Consider the following 23471-nt stretch of genomic DNA (forward strand, 5'->3'; position numbering starts at 1 on the left):
TATAAGTAATTGATTTGATAATTAATTTTTTGTGTGTATATAATATTATTATGCATTCGAATATCAGTAAAATCTATATATTACTAAACATCACAATCTAATAATTTTACACAACCTCACGATTTAGTGTTTATATTAGTAACTACATTTTGGTTCTCTAAATTATTAACAAAATCAGTTTTGGGTTTCGTACAAACAAAATATCAACATTTTTCAGCTATTAAATTATCAAATTCTTTTTTTTTTTTGGTCGGTGGATTGGACAACCCCCAATTCTAGGTACCTCAAATGGATTGGACAACCCCCAATCCTAGGTACAACACACACCCACACAGTCCTCATATACTTACCATTTTTTTCTTCCTCGGTTGCAGGGTAGGAGTTGAGCCCGGGACCTTTAATATCAAATTCTTTGTCAAAAGAAAAAAGTATCATCTGGACTGATTGCATTGCTGATCCACTAGCAACCTCAGAAGGGCATATCCAATTTGCATGGACCAACTTATATTCATCTATCAAAGGCAAGCCCATTCGAACCAAAAACTAAAAGGGGCCTTGCTCATAAATATCCTAATCTTCAATCTTAGGTTTGATTTCCGGTCAGTTTGGGGGCTTGGAGCGTCTGTCTTGGGTCTGGGCCAGGTATTGGTCAGGCCCCTGACCAAAAAAAAAAAATGCGATTGACAATGAACAAAACATAAAAATAAAACTGCAATTTAAATACTACCAAAAAAAGGTGCAATTTAAATATGTAAATATGTAATGAATAATCTCTTGCATGTTTTATTTGATTGTTTGGAGTTTGGTCATTTTTTCGATTAATTTTATTATTTTTCGTTAGAAAAAAGGGAAAAAGTAAAATAAATAAATTATAAAAATAAATGAGTTGACTAATAATTTTAAAACGTATAATTTTTTATTTTTCAAGGTACCTTTTAATTGGGTAAAAAATAATTCGTTGTGAATTAGAATTTTATTTAAGAATTTATTATTAATTAATAAATTATTGTTATTATAAAGTAAGATTTGAATTACCAACATTTAATCGAATATTGACCAATCTAAATTAATTTAAACGAGTTAATACTCAAAATCGTCCCCGAAAGATACCTCAATCTCCATATTAGTCCTCGAAAGATAAAGTTAATCAAAAGAGTCCCCGAAAGTTACACGAGTTAATCAGGTTCATCCTTCCGTCAATTTGCTTGATGACATGGCTAACGTCTGCTCACGTGGCACGTTAACTTCCATGCTGGCAAAGAAGGAATACGACGCCGTTTTGAGGGAATGTCCAGATAGACATGAATCGGCGTCGTTTCGTGGAGATAGTGGATTCAAAACGTTGCAGAATGGAGTCACCCTCTTCCCTAACGAGTATCTCCACGTTTGGCTCCAAAATTGTTTCGTCTCCGTCAAGCCATGCCCTAACCCCTTCACGTTGCATTCGAACATCGCCATCGACGTTTGTCCTCGTTGGCTGACGATCAAAGCCGAGTAGCTGTAGGTACTGAGAAGGGATGAAGTAGTGAATGTGGAAGCAGCAGGGTTGAAACAGGGGAAGTGCAGCTCCCAACCTGTGAAGAAACCCACAAGAATTGATCCTCAGTCCCAGAAGCAAACCTGTCACCCCAACAGAATAACCCACAGCCCAAGTCACAGCCCAAGTCACAGCCCAAGTCACAGCCCAATCCTAGAATGAAGCCCATATCTGAGTCCAGTGAACCAAAGGTGAAGCCCATGTCTCAGCCCAATAAAGCAGCCCAGCAGCCCAAGAAGACAACATCTCAGCCCAAGAAGACAACTGCTCAGCCCATGAAGCCTGTTTCGGAGGCCAAGAAGACCAGTTATCAGGCCAAATCAGTCCCACCTCAATCAAATTCATCATCAGAGGCAGGCAATAACTCACAAGGGGCAAAGGACAAACAAACTAGCAGTGGATGCAGAGTCACAAGATCTGGAAGACAAGTGAAGGAAGCTCAACTCCAGGAAGATGACACTGACTCTCATGACTCTTATGAGAGTACTGAAGATGAACTGTATAGGCCTCCAAAGGTTGTAGGAGACAACCTCTATAGCAGTGAGAGTGACAGTGACTCTGGAAAGGGAAAAAGAAGTAGAAAAAGGGACAGCAGGTCTGAAGTCAGAGAAAAGCAGAAGCCCCCTAAGAAAAGACTAGCTGATAAAGAGATAGACACCGATGATTCCAACTATGAGGGGTCTGAGGATGAAGAAAGTTCTGAGTCTGGTATGTTAATTCCATTAGGGTTACTTGTTTCCTAAATTATTATGCAAATGTTACGGTTTCTAATGTGTTAAACTTCTTTGTTAGCAGATTTAGAAGATAGTGATGCTGCCTCAGATGCTGACTCCTGGCATTCAGAGGATTCTGATAAGGTGTTGGAGTCTGATGAAGAAGCACCAGCTGTGTTCCCTCAGTTCAATGAAAAAACAAAGTTTGGAGAGTTGAAATTCGAGGTGAGTATGGTATTTAAATCAAAGTCTGAATTCATGCAAGCAACTAGGGATTATACAATCCAGTGGGGTAGAAATATTTTCTTTTCAAAAAATGACAAAGTTAGAGTTAGGGCTGTCTGCAAGTCCGAAGATTGTCCCTGGGTAGTTTACTGTGCATGTAATAAGCAAGATGGTTCTTGGCAAATTAAGACACTAGTAGATAATCACACTTGTCCTAGAAGGAGGAAAAACAGAGCTACAACCCAAACCTGGACTCTGAGTAAACTAGTTCCTAAGCTTAGAAAACACCCAACCATGAAGCATCGAGAGGTTTATGACTGGTTTGTTAGAAAGTGCAACGTCTATCTCAATAGCACTTGCATTACAAGAGCTTTGAAAGCCGCTAGGAAAATAGTTGAGGGTGATGAGATAGCTCAATATGGGTTGGTGTGGGACTATGCCAATGAGTTGCTGACTAGTAACCCCGGATCCATAGTTCAAGTGTCTGTTATCCCCATGCCTGAGAGTCCTCCCCTGTTTGATCGCTTTTATGTCTGCCTTGATGCCTGCAAGAGGGGTTTTAAGGCTGGTTGCAGACCCTTAATTGGTCTTGATGGAGCGTTTCTGAAAACACTACATGGGGGTCAGATTTTAACAGCTTGTGGGCAGGATGCTAACAATCACATACTTGTGATTGCTTATGCCATAGTCAGTGTTGAAAATAAGGACAACTGGAAGTGGTTCCTTGAGTTACTGCACAATGATCTGGGAGACTACAGGGAGAACAAGTAGTGCTTCATTTCAGACATGCAGAAGGTTAGCACTTTCTTGATTCTGATAAGACAATACTGGGACTATTTTGATTTAATAAAGTAACATTGAGGGATGTATTTGATTTAATGAAGTTATCGTAGGGACGAATTTGACATGTTATCTTCTCGTGTTTGTTTCAACTTGCAGGGATTAATACCAGCTGTTCAGGAAGTATTTCCCAGGGTACACCATCGATTCTGCGTCTGGCATTTATGGCGCAATTTCTCAAAACAGTGGTCTAGTACTGAACTGAAGGATATGGTTTGGGAATGTGCTCGGTCTAGGACAACAGTTGAATTCAACAGAAACATGAACAGAGTGAAGCTAATTAATCAAAAAGCATGGGAGTATCTCGACAAATGGCCAAAAGATGCATGGACAAAGGCCCACTTCAGTGAACTACCAAAGGTGGATAACATATGCAACAATGCTTGCGAGTCTTTCAACGCAAAAATCAAGCATGATAGGGGCAAGCCGATTCTGACATTAGCTGAGGAAGTAAGAAGAATAATAATGAAGAGTATTGTTGACAATCGGAAGAAGCTAGAGAATTATCAAGGGATTCTCCCCCCTGTTCAGCAGAGCAGACTCGAAGCCATGACAGCGTTGTCTAGCCACTGGGCTCCTCAATGGTCTGGTGATGAGAAGGAAGAACTGTATGAAGTTCATGGCTGGCCAACCAATATGGTGGTTGACCTGGGAAAGCATACATGCAGCTGTCGTTTTTGGCAACTAACAGGTAAAAAATTCAACATTTAGTTACTATAATTTACTTTTATGCACGAGTTTAAAATAATGATTGGTTTCTCTATGTAAGGGATGTCGTGTATGTATGCAATCTCAGCTATACAAGATAAGAATGACAAACATGCTGAAGACTATTGTCACGACTGGTTGAAGATGGAAGCGTACAGGAAGACTTATTGCTTCAATGTGAATCCAGTGAAAGGTCAGGATCTGTGGGAAAAAACTCCACACCCAGCACCCGTCCCACCACCATTTAAGGCAAAGCCTGGAAGACCAACCAAGAAAAGGAGAAGAGAGAAGGACGAACAACCCACTGGGTCAAAAACAAAGATGAAGAGGAAATACAACCCTATCAGATGCATGTATTGCAGTGAGATAGGACACAACAAGCGAAGCTGCGCAAAGAAGAAAGCAACTGAAGCTGAGGAGCATGCTAGGCAGCTGCAGCTGCAACTAGCTCTGGTTGCCCCTGCTGCAGAAGGGGCTGCCCCTGAAGCAACCACTGTCCCAGCTAAACCTAATTCAGCTGCAGCACCAACACAGACCCCGACAGTTATTGATGTTAGCCAGTGTGACAGTATACCACCAACACAAGAAACACAACAGGTAATCAGCCATATGTGATTCATTTTAAACATTAGCTATTTCATAACTCTCATTTATTTAATAAGCTAAATCTAAATCTAGATGTACCATTAATTTGTGTAGGAACAACTCGCTGCTAGGCCATCGAAGCTAAAGGTCATTAAAGGGAAAGCCAGAATTCAGTCGTCTCCTAAAGCTACTGTAGCCGCACCAGTTGCTATCTCTGCTGAGACAATCAAGGGGACTAGTTCAGCCACTGCTAAAAAACTGGCCGACTTTATGACCTTCGTTCCTACTCCGGCCTTCAAGCCCCCAAGAAAGACTGATAAACAACTTTGATTAGTGTTGAATTGTATTGTCGTTGAACTCGTTTTTTTGTGTGAGGATACTTTCTGTTATTTTGCACAGGGCAGTTGGAGTGACATTATGTACATTTTCGTTATCTATGTCAATGCAAGTTGTACTATGCCCTTTTATTTTGGTCTAGGATACTTTAGGTTATGTATCCTCATGTAAAAGCTTATGACTTTGATCTGGTCTGTTTCCTATGTTTACATTATCTACTCAATGTTTAACACTACTTTCACTACTAATTATGTCCATTCCTTAGTACATGTTACTTTAATAGTCAACCGAATTGGTTTGGAACCTTTCAATTGGATTGTGTTGTCTTCATATAAAACAACCAAATGAAACATCTATTCTCATTCAATGGATTCATCTCATTACACCATCAAGTGTTTGGAATTTGCTTTACTTGGAACGACACAACAAACTACAAACAATCACATTAAGCACAACTACCACAAACAGGAAAACTATTAACATTTTCAATGCTTTTACTTCAGCTTCCAAGCTGCCCAGTCTCCATGCCACCTTCAACCTCCATTCATCATAGTCACTATCAACCTGCAGCTCAGCCCCAAAATCTTTCTTCGTTGCACCTTGGCCCATCCCTTCATACTCATCATCCTCAACCCACTTAAAGTAGTTGCAGTGACTGCCCTTCTGAAAATTCAGAAATCACAAAACAAAAAATCAAACAAAATCCCAACACACAAAACAACATCAAAAACCCTTAAAATCTTACACCACACTCACCCGGTACCTTGGACATGCACGAAATAGTCTATCTGGGTTCTCTGCTGTCCCAGACTTTCTTATCGCAGCCTTCAACCCACAGAAACATGATTCCTCATGGGGTTTCCTCCGGCTTCGCATTGAGGCGCTGGAACCATTACTCCCGTTCGAGAACAACGACACACCGCCACCACGGCCTCCATTTCCGGCCTCCATCGTTGCCCCAAACCACCAACTTGAACACGAACCCAGCTATATGGCCATCTGATTGATGAAGGCGACCTATTTATCGTGGAATTTAGGATTAGGTTTCAAACACTTAGGGACTCATTTGAACTGTTTTCTCAAACTTACCTTGTCAGCAACACGTCATCACACGTGGGCCTCTTCCACGTTGGAGGCTAACCACACACATCAGCAACAGTTAGCCAGGTCACCAACGCAGTTAATGGAAGGACAAACGTGATTAACTCGTGTAACTTTTGGGGACTCTTTTGATTAACTTTATCTTTCGGGGACTAATATGGAGATCGAGGTATCTTTCGGGGACGATTTTGAGTAATAACTCTAATTTAAACGGTACATTTAAAGCTCAGTTGACCAAACGAAACACATGCACCTGAAAAAAATTGAGAGATTGAGAGATGAAAAAACCCGTGATCCATGAGAGCCACATGTTTTTACCAGTACGTGTAAATAAATTTTGACAATTATTATTGACCCTGTAACTTGTTTATCTACCACAAGAAAAAGAGAAAAAAAGGACAATTCTTTTTTAGGTGTGGACCAAGTTTGAGGATTGGTTTTTTGTCGTGTGCGTTGTTTTAAGATGCTTGCATTTAACAAAGTTGTAAGTGTTCAGATTCATATATATAATAATAACACAAACAAATCAAATTGTGCAGGGTGTGTAAGTGTTACAAATAAAAAATAAGAAAAATAATAAGAATAGCAACTTTTTATTATATTCTTCATCGTTTCATTAGCACATAGCAATTCCGAATAGACAAAGGTGGGTTTTCAATGGAGAACATTCTGGGTCTCATCAAACTACGCATCAAAAGAGGCACTAACCTCAAACCTTGTGATAGTGATTCCAGTGACCCTTATGTCCTTGTCACCTTGGAGGAAACGGTTAGAACTTAGAACCCTTTTCTCTTTTATTTTTTTAATTTCTAATTTATTTTTTATGGCTGCATGCACCCCTGAACCTTGATTAATTGGTTTCAGTTGAGATCATATATTATCATCATGTGGATGTTGATTCTTGTTATTTATGTTATGTTATTCTAATTTTATCATTTTCTGTTTAAGCCATATGTGGAAATGAGCATCTGGGTCTATTTAATGATGCTTTCTAATTCTATTTTAAGATGTGCATTCATATGATTATTTCTTTTCCTGTTTTCCATATGTGTCGCACTTTTTTTTTTAAAAAAAAAAGACATAATAATATACCCTGTTGGCTTATGATGTTGTTTAAAGTGAGCTTGGACGTGAATGTTTATCAATAGTTCAATTTTTCTAATGCTCTAAACTACTTGGTCTGAATATTTTAACTTGTTTTAATTACTGCAGAAACTGAAAACTCGTCATGAGAAAGATAGCTTGAATCCTGAGTGGAATGAAGAATTGACACTCTATATTAAGGATGTTAATATTCCCATTCATCTTGTAAGTATTATAACGATTTTTATCAATGGATTTACCTTTTGTAGAATGATATATGCTCTTGGAAGCAATGCTAAAAGGGGGTGCTTGTTGTACAAAATGGTTGAATGTTGAAACAGAAACAGGGCAATTGTCTTGAAAAAAATTTTTCAGATTTTTTGTCCAACTAAAGAAAAGGCACTGGAGTGTAGGAATGTAAAATTTTTGCGTTTTGCCCTTAACCTTAAACATTTCTTACTAAGTGAGGAGTTAAACAAATCTTAGTTTTTTATTTATTATATTTTATATCAATGGTTCAGATTTAGAACTTATAATTTAAGGTTTAGGGTTTAGAATACAGTTCAGAGAGCACTGCACTCCTTACTTTCTCTAAAACGCATTAGCATTTGCCCTTAAATACTTGCCAAAATAACTTTGTTGATGGGTTTGAATTTTGTTGTTCTTTGAAGACGGTTTGTGACAAAGACACTTTCACCAAGGACGACAAGATGGGGGAAGCGGATATCGACTTGAAGCCATATCTTCTGTGTGTGAAGGTGGGATTAAGCGAGCTGCCAGAGGGCCATGTGGTGAAGAGGATTGAACCAAATGACTCTAACTGCCTTGCTGAAGAGAGCAAGATCATATGGACTAATGGGAAAGTAATCCAATATATGACTCTAAAATTGAGAAATGTTAACACTGGTGAGCTTCATGTGGAAATTAAGTGGCTTGATGTTCCTGAATCCAAGGGCTTATCTGGGGTTCCACTTTAGATCTGTTTTCATTTTCATTATCATTCCCTTGCTTTAGTAGTACTTGTGTTATGTATTTATCATGTTGTTATCACAAACTAAGATTTTGTTAACATATAACCCTTCTTATTATGGAGTGAGAATTAGGATGAGTTGCTGAAATATCAAGTTTTGTTGGTATTTAACTATTTATGATCATAAGGATGATCTTCAAATATTTATATTCATGTTTTACAACATCTTCTAAGTTTATCCCCTTCCGTATTTCATAGTTTCATGAATTTATCAATTAGGTGATGTACTGTGTACCAGTTTGTATACTAATTTACAGTTCATCTAGGTATCAGAAATTAAAACAATTAAAACACCATGGATATACTTTTCACATAATATCAGAAGTCATATTGCGTTCCATGTAACTATATAACTATACTAGAATTATCTTCGTTCTTACTTAGCTATTACCCAAATTATCATTTTCATTTTGTGATGTCGAATCAAATTTTTTTTTCTAAAAAAATATTTATATATTAACTTTAAATAATCGGTTCTTGAATCCAGGGTTTATGTTCAAAACCCAGTAAAGAGAAGACTTTAGAAGCTGCCAGCAGATATGCTGATAATGAGTAGTTGTTTTGGTTCTTCAACTGACACTAGCCACAAAACATGGTCAATTCTCTTTGATCAAACCCAAACAAGTAATGACAAAGAAATATAAATCTCTTAGCACGTTTAATTTAGATAGACAAGCAATATGAAAGAATATGCCAGAGGTTCTCATTTTGGCTCTGAAAATATCATAATTGGAATATAGACAAAAAAACCATAAACAAAAATCTTCTTTGGGTGGAGATATTTCTTTTGTTCTTTTTCATTTTTTGCATTTTCGTTCCTAAGATATGAATTTGTAAGGTTATGGTTTAATGCTTCTGAGTTTGCCTTATCTTCACAAGACTTCAGTTTTATTCAAACAAAGAAAGAAGAGCGCCAAACAAAATTAAAAGCTACTAAAAACAATGGCTGCTGCTTCTACTTCTCCAAACTTCTCAACACCTTTGCATAATAACATTAACCTCAAAACATTCCCTAAATGTTTGAATACCAAACTTAGCTTCTCATCATTCTATGTGTCATACAACAAGTCCATTATTCGAGCAAAATCATTTGGCGCCACGAAATTCGACGAGGTTGTGGTTGATGAAGAGATGGACAAGATTAGGAGGCTTCAGAACGGCTCGGACGTTAGAGGGGTGGCGTTGGAGGGCGAGAAAGGAAGGCCAGTCGACCTTACTCCCCCCGCCGTGGAGGCAATAGTAGAGAGTTTTGGAGAGTGGGTCATAAGTGGTTTGGAGAGTGAAAAAGGACACCCTGTGGAGAATGTGAGGGTCTCACTAGGCCGTGATCCTCGAATCTCCGGCACTAAGCTCAGCACGGCGGTGTTTGCTGGCCTTGCTCGCGCCGGTTGCATGGTCTATGACATGGGACTAGCCACAACACCGGCTTGTTTCATGAGTACATTGTTGCCACCATTTATGTATGATGCCTCAATAATGGTATATGCCACATATAATTTTCTTGATTCTTCTTGTTACCATTTCTTTGCTGATTCTTGATTAATTATCAATCTATATCTATATATAAATTGTATTAGAATATATTTCTATCAATATAAAAGGTTGAAAATAGAATATAACAGTGAACAAAGTATTATATTGCTTGATATGTTAACATGAATACGAATTTAATTTTGATACTTTGTTCGTGTAAAATAATTTACATGAGCAAAAATAATCATATATTAAAAGAACGAAAATTAAAATCATGGGTATAATTTTTTTCCCACAGATGACAGCATCTCACTTACCTTACACAAGAAATGGTCTCAAGTTCTTTACAAAGAGAGGGGGATTGACTTCACAACAGGTAGAAGAGATATGTGACAAAGCTGCTCATAAATATGCAAATAGGTTGGCCAAAGTATCTACCTTGCTCAACGTTCTTCCAACAAAGGTTGACTTCATGAGCACTTATGCAAAGCATCTAAGAGAAATCATCAAGGAGAGGGTCAACCATCCTTTGCATTATGACACTCCACTCCAGGGATTTCAGGTTAACTTCACTAACATGGATCTTTTTTCTATATTTACACTATGCTATTTTGCAATCTGATTCTTCGCTCTTGACATATGTCATTATAGTACATCAAATTTCGGTACATATTACTTCAAGAAATACAATGCTTTTTAACAAACAAATATTTTTTTTACGTAGTAAGACGCGCTACGTTATGACTAAAATGGACAAGTTGTAAATTTTGTTGCACAAAACCCAAAAGAAAAATGTATTAAAATTAGAAAATAAAAATATGCAGATAATTGTAAATGCTGGAAATGGATCAGGAGGATTCTTTACATGGGATGTGTTAGACAAACTTGGAGCAGATACCTTTGGGTCTCTGCACCTCAACCCTGATGGCATGTTCCCCAACCACATCCCGAACCCGGAGGACAAAACCGCCATGGCGCTGACACGAGCCGCCGTGCTGGACAACTCGGCGGACCTTGGAATAGTGTTCGACACCGATGTGGACAGAAGTGGCGTGGTTGACAAGAAAGGGAATCCAATAAATGGTGACAGGTTAATCGCTCTCATGGCTGCAATTGTTCTAAAGGAAAATCCAGGTTCGACTATAGTGACCGATGCTCGAACAAGCATGGGACTGACTAGATTCATAACTGAAAGAGGAGGTCACCATTGCCTCTACCGAGTTGGATACCGGAATGTTATTGATAAGGGAGCTCAGCTCAACGACGAAGGAATCGAGACGCATCTTATGATGGAAACATCTGGCCATGGTGCTCTTAAAGAGAATCATTTCCTCGACGATGGTTAGTTAACTCATTCTCAATGTGTATTTTGAATTTCAAACATCTATCTAATACTTTTAGACATCTTGTATGTGAAGGCGCCTACATGGTGGTGAAGATTATAATCGAAATGGTGCGAATGAAGCTCGCCGGATCGGATGATGATGAAGGAATTGGTATTCTCATAAAAGATCTTGAAGAGCCTTGTGAATCCGTAGAGCTAAGAATAAATATAATCTCTGAAGCTAGAGATGCCAAAGCAAAAGGATCAGAGGCTATTCAAACATTTAGAAAGTATATTGAGGTATGTGTATATGTTTAAAGCTTTAAATAAATTGAAGATCCGTATATTGAGATTTCATGGAGTTCATTCTTGTTAAATAGGAAGGGAAGCTTAAAGGGTGGGAATTGGATGCATGTGGTGACTGTTGGGTGAGTGAAGGGTGTCTGCTTGATTCAAATCACACTCCTACACCCATTGATGCTTACATGTACAGGTAAAAACCTCGTATAGAATAATTCTAGTAGTTTGATTTAATTTTTTGGGCACAATTTTCGTTTCTAACTTAGCAAACTAGTCTTCTAAGATTTAAAAATATTAAGGAAGGATAAAATTATTATTTTTTTTAGTTCTGAAGGAAGGCTTTGTCTTTTGCATTTTTTGTAAAAGAACCAAATTAAGCTGTTTTTTTTTAATGAAAACTAACTAACCTGATTGTGGAAAATACAGGGCAAAAGTATCTAATGATGAGCATGGAGAACATGGTTGGGTTCACATGAGGCAGAGTATTCACAATCCAAACATTGCCGTGAACATGCAATCATCTGTTCAAGGAGGATGTTGGTCCATGGCAAGAGCTTTTAGAGATAAGTATGTCACATATTAACACTATTTATAATTTATCTCTTTGAAAGCATTTTATTGAACCTGTAATTTGTTTATCTGATTTTCTTTCTTCTTCTTTTTTTTATTTTTGTAATTTTTTCAATCTTTGCAGTTTCCTTAAATCAAGTGGAGTTGATGCATTCCTTGACATTACTCAAATTGATAAGTTTGCTGAAAATGGCACCGTGGCCTAATTTGGAAATGGCATTTCCAACGTGACACCATTTTACAGTGAATTATTGTACATTTGTACCATAAAATTAAGAAAAATAAAATATAAGTATACCACTGCAGTTGAGTACATATAAAATGTAACAAGATATGAGAATAATGTTAGACTCTATAGATCAAATAATAAGGATTTAGAACACCAATTTATATACAATAATGAAACCTGAAAGTACCAATCACTAGTTCATGACAAAATTCTACATTATCCTCATTAGATAATCACTTTTTTATTTTTCTTTTTGTCAGATTTATAGCATCTTCTTAATGAAGAGATTGATAACCGAATGCCAGTCACCAATATCTGCAAACCTTCTCATTAAAACAATAACAAATGTTCGGTCTTTCATTTTGTTGAAATAACATTTTTATAATTTCATGCTAATTTCTCTCCCGTCCCCGTCACGGAAAAAAAAAAAAAAACAGCTTGGCCTAGGTTGATTTTTCAAGTATAATCTCCTAAGTTTTGGTTAATTCTTTATTTGCTTATTCTTATTCTTTATTTTCTTTTTAAAGTTTTTATAGACAATTCATTTTTATTTCTGTTCTTGTGTGGATGAACTTTCGAGATATATATCGTCTTAGAGGAAATTGAACTTATCTCTTCGTTTCCAAAGAATATATACTTCGGCAAAAAGAACACGGAAGGTGGGTACCTGAAAAAGACACTCCGACGCTCAAATCAGTAAGTGTTTAAGAGGTATAAGAATCTTATGATTATAGAATGTTAAATATGAAATAGAATTTATCATGTGTGTGTATGTTTATAATAATTCTATGATTATAGAATGTAAAACATGAAATAGAACTTATCATGTGTTAGTGTTGAGATATAGAAATTGGTGCGTATAGAGTTGATGAATAAAGTTGATGTTATGACCGTTAGTCATTAAATTAGAATAATGGTTATTATTAAGATTGTCCGTTACAAACTTAGAATGAAGGCAAATAAAGTCGAGTTATAACTCATAATGCACAATAAAGACCAAGCTATAAGGTAATGGATAACAATTTCAAATAAAAAATTTTTGTTTATTGTTTTTGTCTTATCTCATGGTTTTAAATATGGTAAAACAATAATTATCACTTTGTAGATCCAATAATAAACAAGATATCGATACAATTTTATATATGTTCCTCAAGGAATTTAAATATTAGAAGCTCAAAATCACATCTATTAATAGACAATAAGAATGTAGTAGATAGTTTATTACTCGACAAGTGGACGTTGCAATTGAATGACAAGTGTCCTGAGCTAAATACATCGGTGATACTGAATAAACCCATTAGAGCCTAGCGCGGTCAAAGATGGTATATTGAGCTTCAAATTTCAAACACCCCTATGTAAGGGTGGTGAAGTTTCTTTTTGTAACAATCTGGGTGTTTGAGAGCAGTTAAGTAAGCACAAACTGTTTGAGAGCAAATTAATCCCTGCATATAGATGGTGGAGGAGTTTGATATGTTAATGGATATTAATGCAAGAAAACTTTAGTAGAACTTCAAGGTTTATGTTGTTCATCTATGGGAAGTTTCAAGCAAGTTCAACGTTAATGAGATCAATGGCATAGAGATGGTTCTTCAAGACACCACGACAAGTTTGTAGTAACACATGGTCATTTTTGGTAGTTTTGGGGTTTTAAACTGTACCCTCATGGCTTTATCTTTTATTTTTGTAGGGTAGGAGAATACAAGCTTCTATCCCAGAACCTTTGGTCAGGACGTAGAGAGGTAATATTGTGGAGTTCAACATGTACATTATGACTAATTTTATGGTGGTTGATAAGAAAGAGAAAATAAGGATAACCACAAATAGGTGGTCCATAAATTTTTCACATAGGACCATTGTCGTTCCAATAGCTCGACCAAGTTTTTCTCTTGAAACTTTACCCTTCAAGCCATTTCCAGAGCTGTTGGCTGCTAACAAGCTCGACGATGCTATCTTAATAGGTATGCTATTCATTATGTATTATGGACATATACTACAAAGTTATAGCATTTTAATTTATTAATTTTTGATCTGGCGTAAATGTGATAGTGGAGGTGGTTGGTAAGAAAGATCCAAGAGAACTAATAACTAGCAAAAGAAGGGAGACTAAATTGAAGACCTTGAGTAAGTTAATCGGAATTTAGTTCTCTTTGTAAGACTTGAAATTTCTGAAAATTAAATAATAAATTATTTATGATTATTATATTTAATTAAGATTATATTTTAAGAAATTTTATATACAAATTAAGCAATTCTTTATTTATGATTTAAAACTTTAGTAATTGAATAATAATAAGAATTTTATATGCTTTAATTTGAATAATTAGATTTTTAATTTTATTTTATAATTTAAAAGAAATTAATTTGATTATCTCTAGTTATTGAATTAGAATACTATTTGAAAATAAATTACAAGTTGATGAATAAATGATATTTTTATATATATTTATTGTTGGATTAAAATTAGTTTTTAATTACTAAATTATCCTATTTTTATTAGAAATTACAAAACCATCCTTATACCTTTCAAAAACCCTAACCCTAACATTCCAACATAACTATAGCCGTCAATTCCTCCTTTCCAAAACACAACCCAGTAGCAGCAAATACCAAAAGAAACAAAGAAATGGGAGAAGGGAAGAGAGAGAACGGAGAGCGGAGGAAAGAGAGAGGGAGGGGACGTGCTGCTGTCGTCGTCCAGCCCGCCTTGCCGCAGCCACCGTTCATGTGCCGCCACCGTTGTCTCCAAACTGCGNNNNCGTTGCGTGTTGATTTCTGGTTTCATCGCACCATCTCGCCATCGGTACCGCTACCATCGTCGTCGTCGAACCCGTGCCATTCATTGCTGGTTGCACCGCCGCCGAAGCTCCCCTCATCGCCATCGATGCCGATCTGACCAGAGGAGAAGAGGGAGAACGACATGAGGAGAGAGAGACAGAACGCGTGCAAAGAGAGAGAAGGCGTCGCGAGGTGGTTCCGCCGCCGTTTCTGCCGCCGCTGCTCTCGTTACTATTGTCATTGGTGGAGCTCGCCACCGCTGGAGGTGAACCGGCATCACGTCCTTGCTACCCAGTGCCACTGCTACTCTGTTTCCACGTTTTTCCTTTGTTACAATAAGTACCCCTATTTAGAAATCCTTACTGCTTGCGAATATGTGTTCTATTATAAGTTATTGAGTTTTACGCGACGTTATTATCTCAGGATTGAGTTTTGGTTGTTGCATGCTATGTTTGATGAACTATTGCTGTTGCGAGGATGGACTGAGTTGACGCTGCTGTTGCGAATTAAGGGTTTTAAAGGAACTTTGTCGTGTGGTTAAGTCGCGGTCGAGGTAGGAATTTTTTTTAAAACTTATTTTATATCGCAGAATTGTTATAAATAGATATTGGAGTAAAAAATATATTTTATTTTATGATTTTGTGAGTCTTATGGATTGAATTGAGTTGTTCTAGATGATTGTAATTGTTTGTCTAGTGAAATTATTGACTGTTTGAGAAGGTTGAATATTGTAAGTTATTGATTTTGTTAAATTGGCGGTTGTCGAATTGATTTTCTTGAGATTTGGAAATGTTTTATTATTGAAAATGAGTTGACTTTCTAGCGTGATAAAACATGGTCTATTGAGCTTCAAATTTCAAACATCCCTATATAAGGGGCTGAAGTTTCTTTTTGTAACAACCCGAGTGTTTGAAAGCAGCTAAGTAAGCACAAACTGTTTGAGAGCAAATTAATCCCTGCATATAGGGCAGAGGAGTTTGATATGTTAATGGATGTTAATGCAAAAAAGATTTAGTGGAACTTCAAGGTTTATGTTGTCCATCTATGGGAAGTTCCAAGCAAGTTCAATGCCAATGAGATCAATGGCATAGAAATGGTTCTTCAAGACATTAAGGTAAGTTTGTAGTAACACATAGTCTTTTTTTTTGTGGTTTTTGGTTTTAAACTATACTCTCGTGCCTTTATCTTTTATTTTTGTAGGGTAGGAGAATACAAGCTTTTATTTCTAAACCTTTGGTCCGAATGTGGAGAGGAAATATTGTGGAGTTCAACATGTACATTATGACTAATTTTATAGTGGTTGATAAGAAGGAGAAAACAAGGACAACCACAAATAGATGGTCCATAAATTTCTCACATAGGACCATTGTCGTTCTAGTATCTCGACCAAGTTTTTCTCTTGAAGCTTTACTCTTCAAGCCATTTCTGGAGCTGTTGGCTACTGACAAGCTCAGCGATGCTATCTTAATAGGTATGCTACTCATTATGCATTGTGGACATAAGAGATGTTAAATGCTACTACAAAGTTATAGTATTTCAATTTTTTTTTATTAATTTTTGATCTGGTGTAGATGTGATAGGGGAGGTGGTTGGTAAGGAAGATACAAGAGAACTAATAACTCGCAAAGGAAGGGGGACTAAAAGACTGGCTGTTATGATTGAAGACCTTGAGTAAGTTAATCGGAAAAGTAAGAACTGAGCCACTAATAGTAGTAGCCAATGTTCTGAAAATCGGACCGAACCGGCCGATCGAATCGGTCCAACTGGAAACTAGTGATGAAAACGGTCCGGTCTGCTGCCTATAACCGCTCGATGGCAAACCATTCAGAAACCGTTGAACTGGCCAGGAATCGGCCAGTTGGACTGGACCGGTAACCGGTTGGTTCTAAAGAAACGACGCCGTTTTGTATTTTTTAAGCGAAAAAATAAAGAAAACCAACCCGTCAGCAACTCAGCACCCACTTTCCCCCAACACCCCCTATCATTTATGCACTCACCCCCTGTTCTTTTCTTCCCCTCAAAGAGCCATTCTCTCTCGTACCCTACTCGATGGAGCATGCATTAGGTGGCAGGAAACTGCTTTATGCGAAGGGGCGAAGCGCTAGTTCCTCAATTGCTGTTCTCACGCGTGAAGTGTAGCAAGCAAAAAAGCAAAGCAAATTAGTACCAAACCAAAATCCTAGCCCTAGGTTCCTCCTCATCATGTGTGCCACAGTGCCGCCACCGTCCATGTTGTCGGCACCTCCGCTTCTTCCTCTTCTCCATGTCCGGAACCCAGGCGCCCTCTTGTAGCTCGGCACGTCATCCCCATCCTCCTTGGCTTCTCTGTTCGAGGCTTGGAGCAGCTCGCCGTCTGGTCCCCGTTTGTCATTGTCTTGTCCGTTGTTGTCCATGTCTCCGTCGAAGGTTAGTGGCCCTGCTTTCACTTCTTCGGTTCTTCTTCTTCCTTTTATGCTATGGTTACTGATGGCTCTATTTATTGATGGCTGATTGCTCGGTTCTTCTTCCTTTTAATTTCTGAAATTTTTGTTAAAATTTTCTTGTAATGTTTTGTAATGTTTGTTGCTGTTTTGTAATTGCTGGTTGCTGGTTGTAGGTTTAGACGTTTAGTGTAATTATTGGTTACTGTTTTGTAATGGAAATTAAATAATTAATTTTGTGCTGCTACTCCTTTTTTAATTCCTGAAATTTTTGTTGAAATTTTCTTGCTGCTGCTAAAATGGAAATCAAATCATTATTGAAATTTTTGTGTAGCTTTATTGATTTCAGGTTTAGTGTGATTAGGGATTACTTGTTGCTATTTTGTAATGTTTGTTGCTGAATGCTAAAAATGGAAATCAAATCAAATGCTATTTGTTACTGAATGATAATTTTTGTTGCTGAATGCTGAATGCTGAATGCTGTTGGTAAATGGTATTTTTGTTGCTGAATGTCCTGTTTGGTGCTAAATGATAATTTTTTATTTTTGGCTATGCTGCTGCTATTTTTAATTTTGTGAATAATTTATTAATTTCAGTTATGGATGATAGTATTAATCAAGAAGTAATTGCTGATAACAATGCATCTGTGAATAATAACTTGCCTGCCAATCCTAATCTTCCTATTTTGAATGATGCTGCCAATCCTAATACTCCTGATAACAATGCATTTGATGATTGATAAATCTTCATGTTGACATTTAATATTTAGATATTCTTTTTACTGTTTAACTTTTGAGATTGTATTTTGATAAGATCATATAGATTTTGTTGATGATATTTTATGTAGTGTCTTAAATTTGGAAGATATTTTAAGATTTATATTAGACTATAATTATATTTTAGAATGTTATTTATAATTTATTTAATATTTTATTCTAAAATAGTTTTTTCGGTTGAACTACCGGTTAGACTGATTGGACCAATGAACCAGTGAGTAGAGCGGTTTGATAGCCGGTCCGATTCTCAAAACCTTAGTTATAGCACAAATTTTCAAGCCTAGTAGGTGAATGGTAAGAATGAAAATCACTATTTGTGTTATATGTTCATAGATTTTATAATTAACTACAATTGAATAAACTATATATGTTCGGAATATGTCACTTAAAAAAAAATAACATTGGTACATAGTCATTTCAATGTTTTGAAGTTACGTATTAATCCTGATATGAAAGAGACTAAAAAATTTTGTAGCAGATTTAATTTGGATGCCATTCACGATCTTTGGATATGCAAATAAAAATAGGCCTATTACTTACGATTTCATGTCTTAATTGTGCTATTTTGTAGAAGGCTTTTGAGAAAACCTTCAAATTCAGCTAGGATTAGTCAGGTTTTCTCTCATGGTTCTCAGTTTGGTGTGGATGAACTAAAAATGGGAGATCTGGTGGTCAATACAATAGAAAAAGTGCTAAACTTAACACAGGTAAGGAATTCTCTCTATTTCATCCCATTCATTAGATTCTAAAAAAGAATTATGATTTTTTTTATTAGAACATTTATTTTTAGGAAGGACCTACTTGACTTTTTGGGTCTATTATAGCAATAAACGCTGGAAAGGATGATTGGTTTTATAAAGCGTGCCGCAAATGTCCGAAGAGAGTAGAAACCCCATTTGGCAATAAATATGAGTGTGAAAAATGTGGCCACACTTGATGCATTCATATCTTTAGTATTTTTTCTTTAGAATTTCATTCAATAAACTAAAAATTCTTATTAGATTTCATGGTTAAATGAGCAATACTTTGAATTAGTTGAATTCTTCTGTTACAAAAAAATTGGAAGAGAATTGGCAAAAATCAAGAAAAAAGTAGAGGCTAGGATTCATCATGAGCAAGAAGCACATGAAGGGGAGTCGAACAGAGAGTTCTTTAGGAGAGCTCCCTGGACAAACAAAGTAGAAATAAAGAAGAATGGCCGTGGAAAGTGGCACCCTAGGTGTGGCATGTTGGGAAAAACATTAAGTGATGACATGGTGCACTCCCAGGGACCTCAATTAATTTACAAAAGCTCTCCAATTCTTCAACAATTAAGTGATCTACTCAAGACTCGGTATAAGCCCATGAATTCTATCATTGATTGAGAATTATGAGGAGAAAGATCTAAAGCCTGATTTGGAAAGAAAAACATTAATGAGATAGATTTGATTTCATTTTAAGTTGCTTCTGTTTTAAGTTTCAAATTCTAGGTTTTGTTTGAGGGTTAATATAAAAGGAGAGAAGTCACATACGTGTTTTTTTTTCTTCAGCAATTTTTACAATTGACAATTTTTAGGTTTTCTCTTGAAGCATGAGCTACTAATCTCCTTGGTTAAAGTTAGGAGCTCTGTTGATTCCTATGGACTAATATTCTAGCTTTTCTACCTTTGATTAAGGCATTGATGTTTTCTTAAGAAAAAATTTTTATTCTTCTTCCAAAGGATTTGAATGTGTTGAAAAATAATTCTTTCTCTAACTTGAATTCTCTTGATTTCTTGGAAAAGTTAATTAATTCAATTAAGCTTGAAACTTCTTCTCACAGTTCTTGAGTTTGAAAATTAGACTTGATATGTGACATCAAATCAACTAGGAATAATTCTTGTGAATTGTGTGGCTCTTAAATCAGTGAAAGCATTTCACCTCTTTTTTTAAATAATTGACTAAGGGATTAGCGATTAATTAGGTTAAAGAGAAATTGAATTTTCAAGGGATTGGGATTTGATTACTAAGGATTTTCCATAGATACATCTTTGCATGATCAAGGTGGAAAGTGAAAAGTATTTTTTCGGAAGTCTTAACATCTCTGAAACCTTAACTCTCTTAATCATATTACTTTTTAAACCGATTTCAATTTATTCTTATTTAATTCTCTATTTCATGTTATTTGCTATTGAAACCCTAAGTTGTGCTTGTCTGACTAGGCTAATCAAGTGACTATTGCTTGCTTAATTTATTAATCCTCGTGGGAATGATAACCCACTCCCGTGGTATTACTTGGTACAACTCGGTGCACTTACTGATTATTTGTGGTTTTGTTAAATTTGCATCAAGTTTTTGGCACCGTTTCTGGGGATTAATTAAGATTAACAACTCCCCGTTAATTGATTACCTATATTAGACTCTTTTATTTCCGTTTATTTAATTTTCGTTAGTTACCTCACTTGGAATTCCCCTTTATTTGACGTAGGAAATTTCACTTTTTTTTGTTTTTGTGTTTATGCAGAGAAATAAAGATAAAGAGCCTCTTCACTATGATCTTGAAATTAAAAGGACTCTCTGGCGACAAAGAAAGCAAGCTAGAGAACAGAGGATTGAAGAAGATAGTGAAGTAGAAATTGAAGAAATTGAATTTGACATGGCAGAGAACAATAATGATGTTAGCCACAATGCTCTCAATGCTCAGCTAGTTAGATGGACTCTTGGATCTTTCACTACCACAAATCCTAGGTATTGTGGCAGTAGCATTGTGATGGAGGGCGATCATCGGTCTAGAATTTATCAATGAGAATTGCGTTGCAAGTATAGTTCCAAACTGACAACTAGCTCTCAATCAAAGTTTAATTTGGTTGTCACAAGTTCAACCCAATAAACATTAACCGAGAGTATTGCTCCTGGTTGTCCTCAAGAGAATGGATAATAGTGTGTATCAAAGTTGGTTAGAAATCCAGGGTTGAAAGACATAAGCATGAATTTAAACTAGTAAAGCTTAACTCTTGGCTAAGGCATAGGAATTGAGATCACTATCATTGTCTAATAACCATATATTGACAATTATGAGGCACCAATCCCATCAAGTCTACTTCTATGTTTGAAGTATGTCAAATAGGCTTGATCAACATCAATCCATAAGTCCCAACCTAGCTACTAATTAACTTAGTAATAGACTAGTTCTAATGAGTATCAAATTGACCAACAAGGGTTTCCAAATTATCAATCCAATTAGACCCAATGACTCAAGGTCACTGAATTTCTTTAGCCTAGGCCAAGTGTGTAGGAAACTACTCCATAATTAGTGAAGACAATTCATCAAATACTTGATGTGCAATAGTCAAAGACATAGCTAAATTGTAAAATCAAATAGAAATTAAAGCTACCAACTAACAATTATCAATAATATCAACTCAACTAAAACTCTAACACATAAAAACCTCAATTTATTAATGAAAAATTAAAATTAACAAGGTTCACAAAATGAAAAATAAGAGAAAACTAAGGAGAAGAATACAATACTAGCAAAGGAATTTAGCAAAATTAGAACTAGAAAAACTAACATTAAGACAATAAAACTAGAATTAACAAGCTCCAATTCAGAAATTAAAGCAAAAGATAATCAAAGAGCACTAAAACCTAGAGAGAAGTAAGAGTTTCTCTCTCTAGAAGAACTAAGAGCAAAAATTAGCTAAATTAAGTCTTAATGTGTTTATGCTTGGTTGCCTTCTTCCCCCTTCAATTCTTGGCCTTTCTCCCTTCAGAATTAGCTTGATTTGGGCCCAAGAAAGGTCCAGAAATTGCTGGCACGTGCAATTCTAATGAGATCACGTGCTACATGTCCCGTGTACGCGGAAGTTACGCATACGCGTCAGTCAAACTTTGCAAATGTCACGTGTACGTGCAAGCCACGCGTACACGCGAGAACTAGCTTCTCAAAACTTCTATTCGCCATGTTCTTTCCACTTTTGCATGCTTCATTTATGTTATCTAAGCCATTCTTGCCTTATAGATCCTGAAATCACTTAACAAACGCATCACAGCATCGAATGGTAATAGGAAGAAATCATAAAAGCATGCAATTTATATGAATAAGTGTGAAAAGAATTGATGAAATCCACCAAATTCAACACAAGATAAACCCTAAAATTCGGGTTTATCAACCTCCCCACACTTAAACACTAGCATGTCCTCATGCTAAAGATTAGAAGACCAAAGAATATAGGGATTGGGAAGACTTATGGAATGCAACCTATCTATATGGGTGCAACTAATGTACCCAATGCAAATACTTCTACTCACTTGGTTAGAGTAAATGAATTTCCAAGAATATATATGAACACATAGGGCTAAAATATTTTGATGATCAAGAAATTCTACTAATTCAAATTTCAAAATAAAGTATGAATAAACTTGCAAGATGAGAGCTTATGAAAGTTAGGAACATATGATTGAGCATTGAATCCTCACTGGAAGTGTTTGCACTCTAATATCTCTAGTGTGAGGGTCGATTCTCGCAATTCTCTTCTAATCTCACTTTCTAAGGCTTGTTCTTGTTCTACCAATCAACATATAGGATACACATATCAAGAGGTCTTTCCAAGAGTTGTAATGGGGTTAGGGTCATGGTAGGATTGTATTTGGTCAAGTGGACTAGAGTTTGAATCTTTGATTAACCTAAACTTCCCACTTAACCTAAGACAATCCATGTAACTATAATGTAAAGCCTAACCATCCATTATTTATCCTTTTCTATATACTCATGCATCCCATTTTTAAGCACAACACATATGCATTGTCATCACTACTTTACTTTGGGGCAATTTGTCCCTCTTTTTATTGCTTTCTTTTTCTTTTTCTTTTTCTATTCTTTCTTTTTTTCTCTTTTTTTTACATGATATATACACAAGATATTAATGCATATGGTTTAAATATTGAATGCATGAATATGTATCCAATTTTCTAAAAGTTTTCAACAAGAATCATAAAATACCCAATTCACCCAACCAATGTTCCCAATTCCAATTTCACTACACTTAATTCATGCACACTCTCACTCGTCTAAGTTAACCAAAGATTTAAATTAAGGACATTTATTATTTTTCACTTAGAGTTAGTGATGTGCTATTATAAAGAACAAAATGGGTTAAATAGGCTCAACATTGGTTTACAAGGGTTAATAAAAGGGTAAGGCCAATTTGGGTATGTGAGCTTTAATGAAACAAAGGCTTCAATCACATAAATGCATTTATAAATTAAACAATGAACATATAGAATCAAGCAAGCCAAGAATTATAATCTTAGAGAGAACAACACACACCAAACAAAATATTGGTTGAAAAGATGCAACCAATCAACTAGGCTCAAAATAGTTTTCTTGAAAAAGAAATCATTACTTCAACCAAGTAGTCCTAGTAAGAAGTGGTTGGAAGAAAAATAATTCATCTAATTCGTATGCATCCAATCACTTAACAAGGAG

General features: G+C 36.1%; 3 protein-coding genes and 1 long non-coding RNA gene across 12 annotated transcripts; 3 read left to right on the forward strand and 1 right to left on the reverse strand.

Moving 5' to 3' along the window:
• LOC107639261 (protein C2-DOMAIN ABA-RELATED 7) lies at positions 6534-8323 on the forward strand. Its single transcript, XM_016342743.2, has 3 exons — positions 6534-6813; positions 7258-7353; positions 7800-8323. The coding sequence occupies exons 1-3, from the start codon at positions 6703-6705 to the stop codon at positions 8103-8105; spliced, it is 513 nt and encodes a 170-aa protein (XP_016198229.1). The 5' UTR covers positions 6534-6702; the 3' UTR covers positions 8106-8323.
• On the reverse strand, positions 7116-7333 carry LOC107639262. Its single transcript, XR_001620046.2, has 2 exons — positions 7218-7333; positions 7116-7168 (listed from the first exon to the last, which is right to left on the reverse strand). It is a non-coding gene; the product is annotated as an uncharacterized LOC107639262 (long non-coding RNA).
• LOC107639260 (phosphomannomutase/phosphoglucomutase) lies at positions 8936-12263 on the forward strand. Its single transcript, XM_016342742.2, has 7 exons — positions 8936-9637; positions 9930-10193; positions 10456-10972; positions 11050-11255; positions 11336-11448; positions 11682-11822; positions 11950-12263. The coding sequence occupies exons 1-7, from the start codon at positions 9101-9103 to the stop codon at positions 12029-12031; spliced, it is 1860 nt and encodes a 619-aa protein (XP_016198228.1). The 5' UTR covers positions 8936-9100; the 3' UTR covers positions 12032-12263.
• Positions 14811-21069, forward strand: LOC107639259. Of its 9 annotated transcripts, none has more exons than XM_021121123.1 (5): positions 14811-15094; positions 15253-16300; positions 16401-17235; positions 18597-18732; positions 20508-21069. In XM_021121123.1, the coding sequence occupies exons 3-5, from the start codon at positions 17093-17095 to the stop codon at positions 20787-20789; spliced, it is 561 nt and encodes a 186-aa protein (XP_020976782.1). In that variant the 5' UTR covers positions 14811-15094; positions 15253-16300; positions 16401-17092; the 3' UTR covers positions 20790-21069. The 9 variants fall into 9 exon arrangements, 7 of the variants coding, with proteins under 7 accessions (XP_020976782.1, XP_016198226.1, XP_020976780.1 ...); XR_002361024.1 differs by adding an exon at positions 18194-18319 and having other exon boundaries at positions 14817-16300; XR_001620045.2 differs by adding an exon at positions 18219-18319 and having other exon boundaries at positions 14817-16300.

The sequence above is a fragment of the Arachis ipaensis genome, chromosome B04 (genome assembly GCF_000816755.2).
Source record: "Arachis ipaensis cultivar K30076 chromosome B04, Araip1.1, whole genome shotgun sequence".
Taxonomy (NCBI): Eukaryota; Viridiplantae; Streptophyta; class Magnoliopsida; order Fabales; family Fabaceae; genus Arachis; species Arachis ipaensis.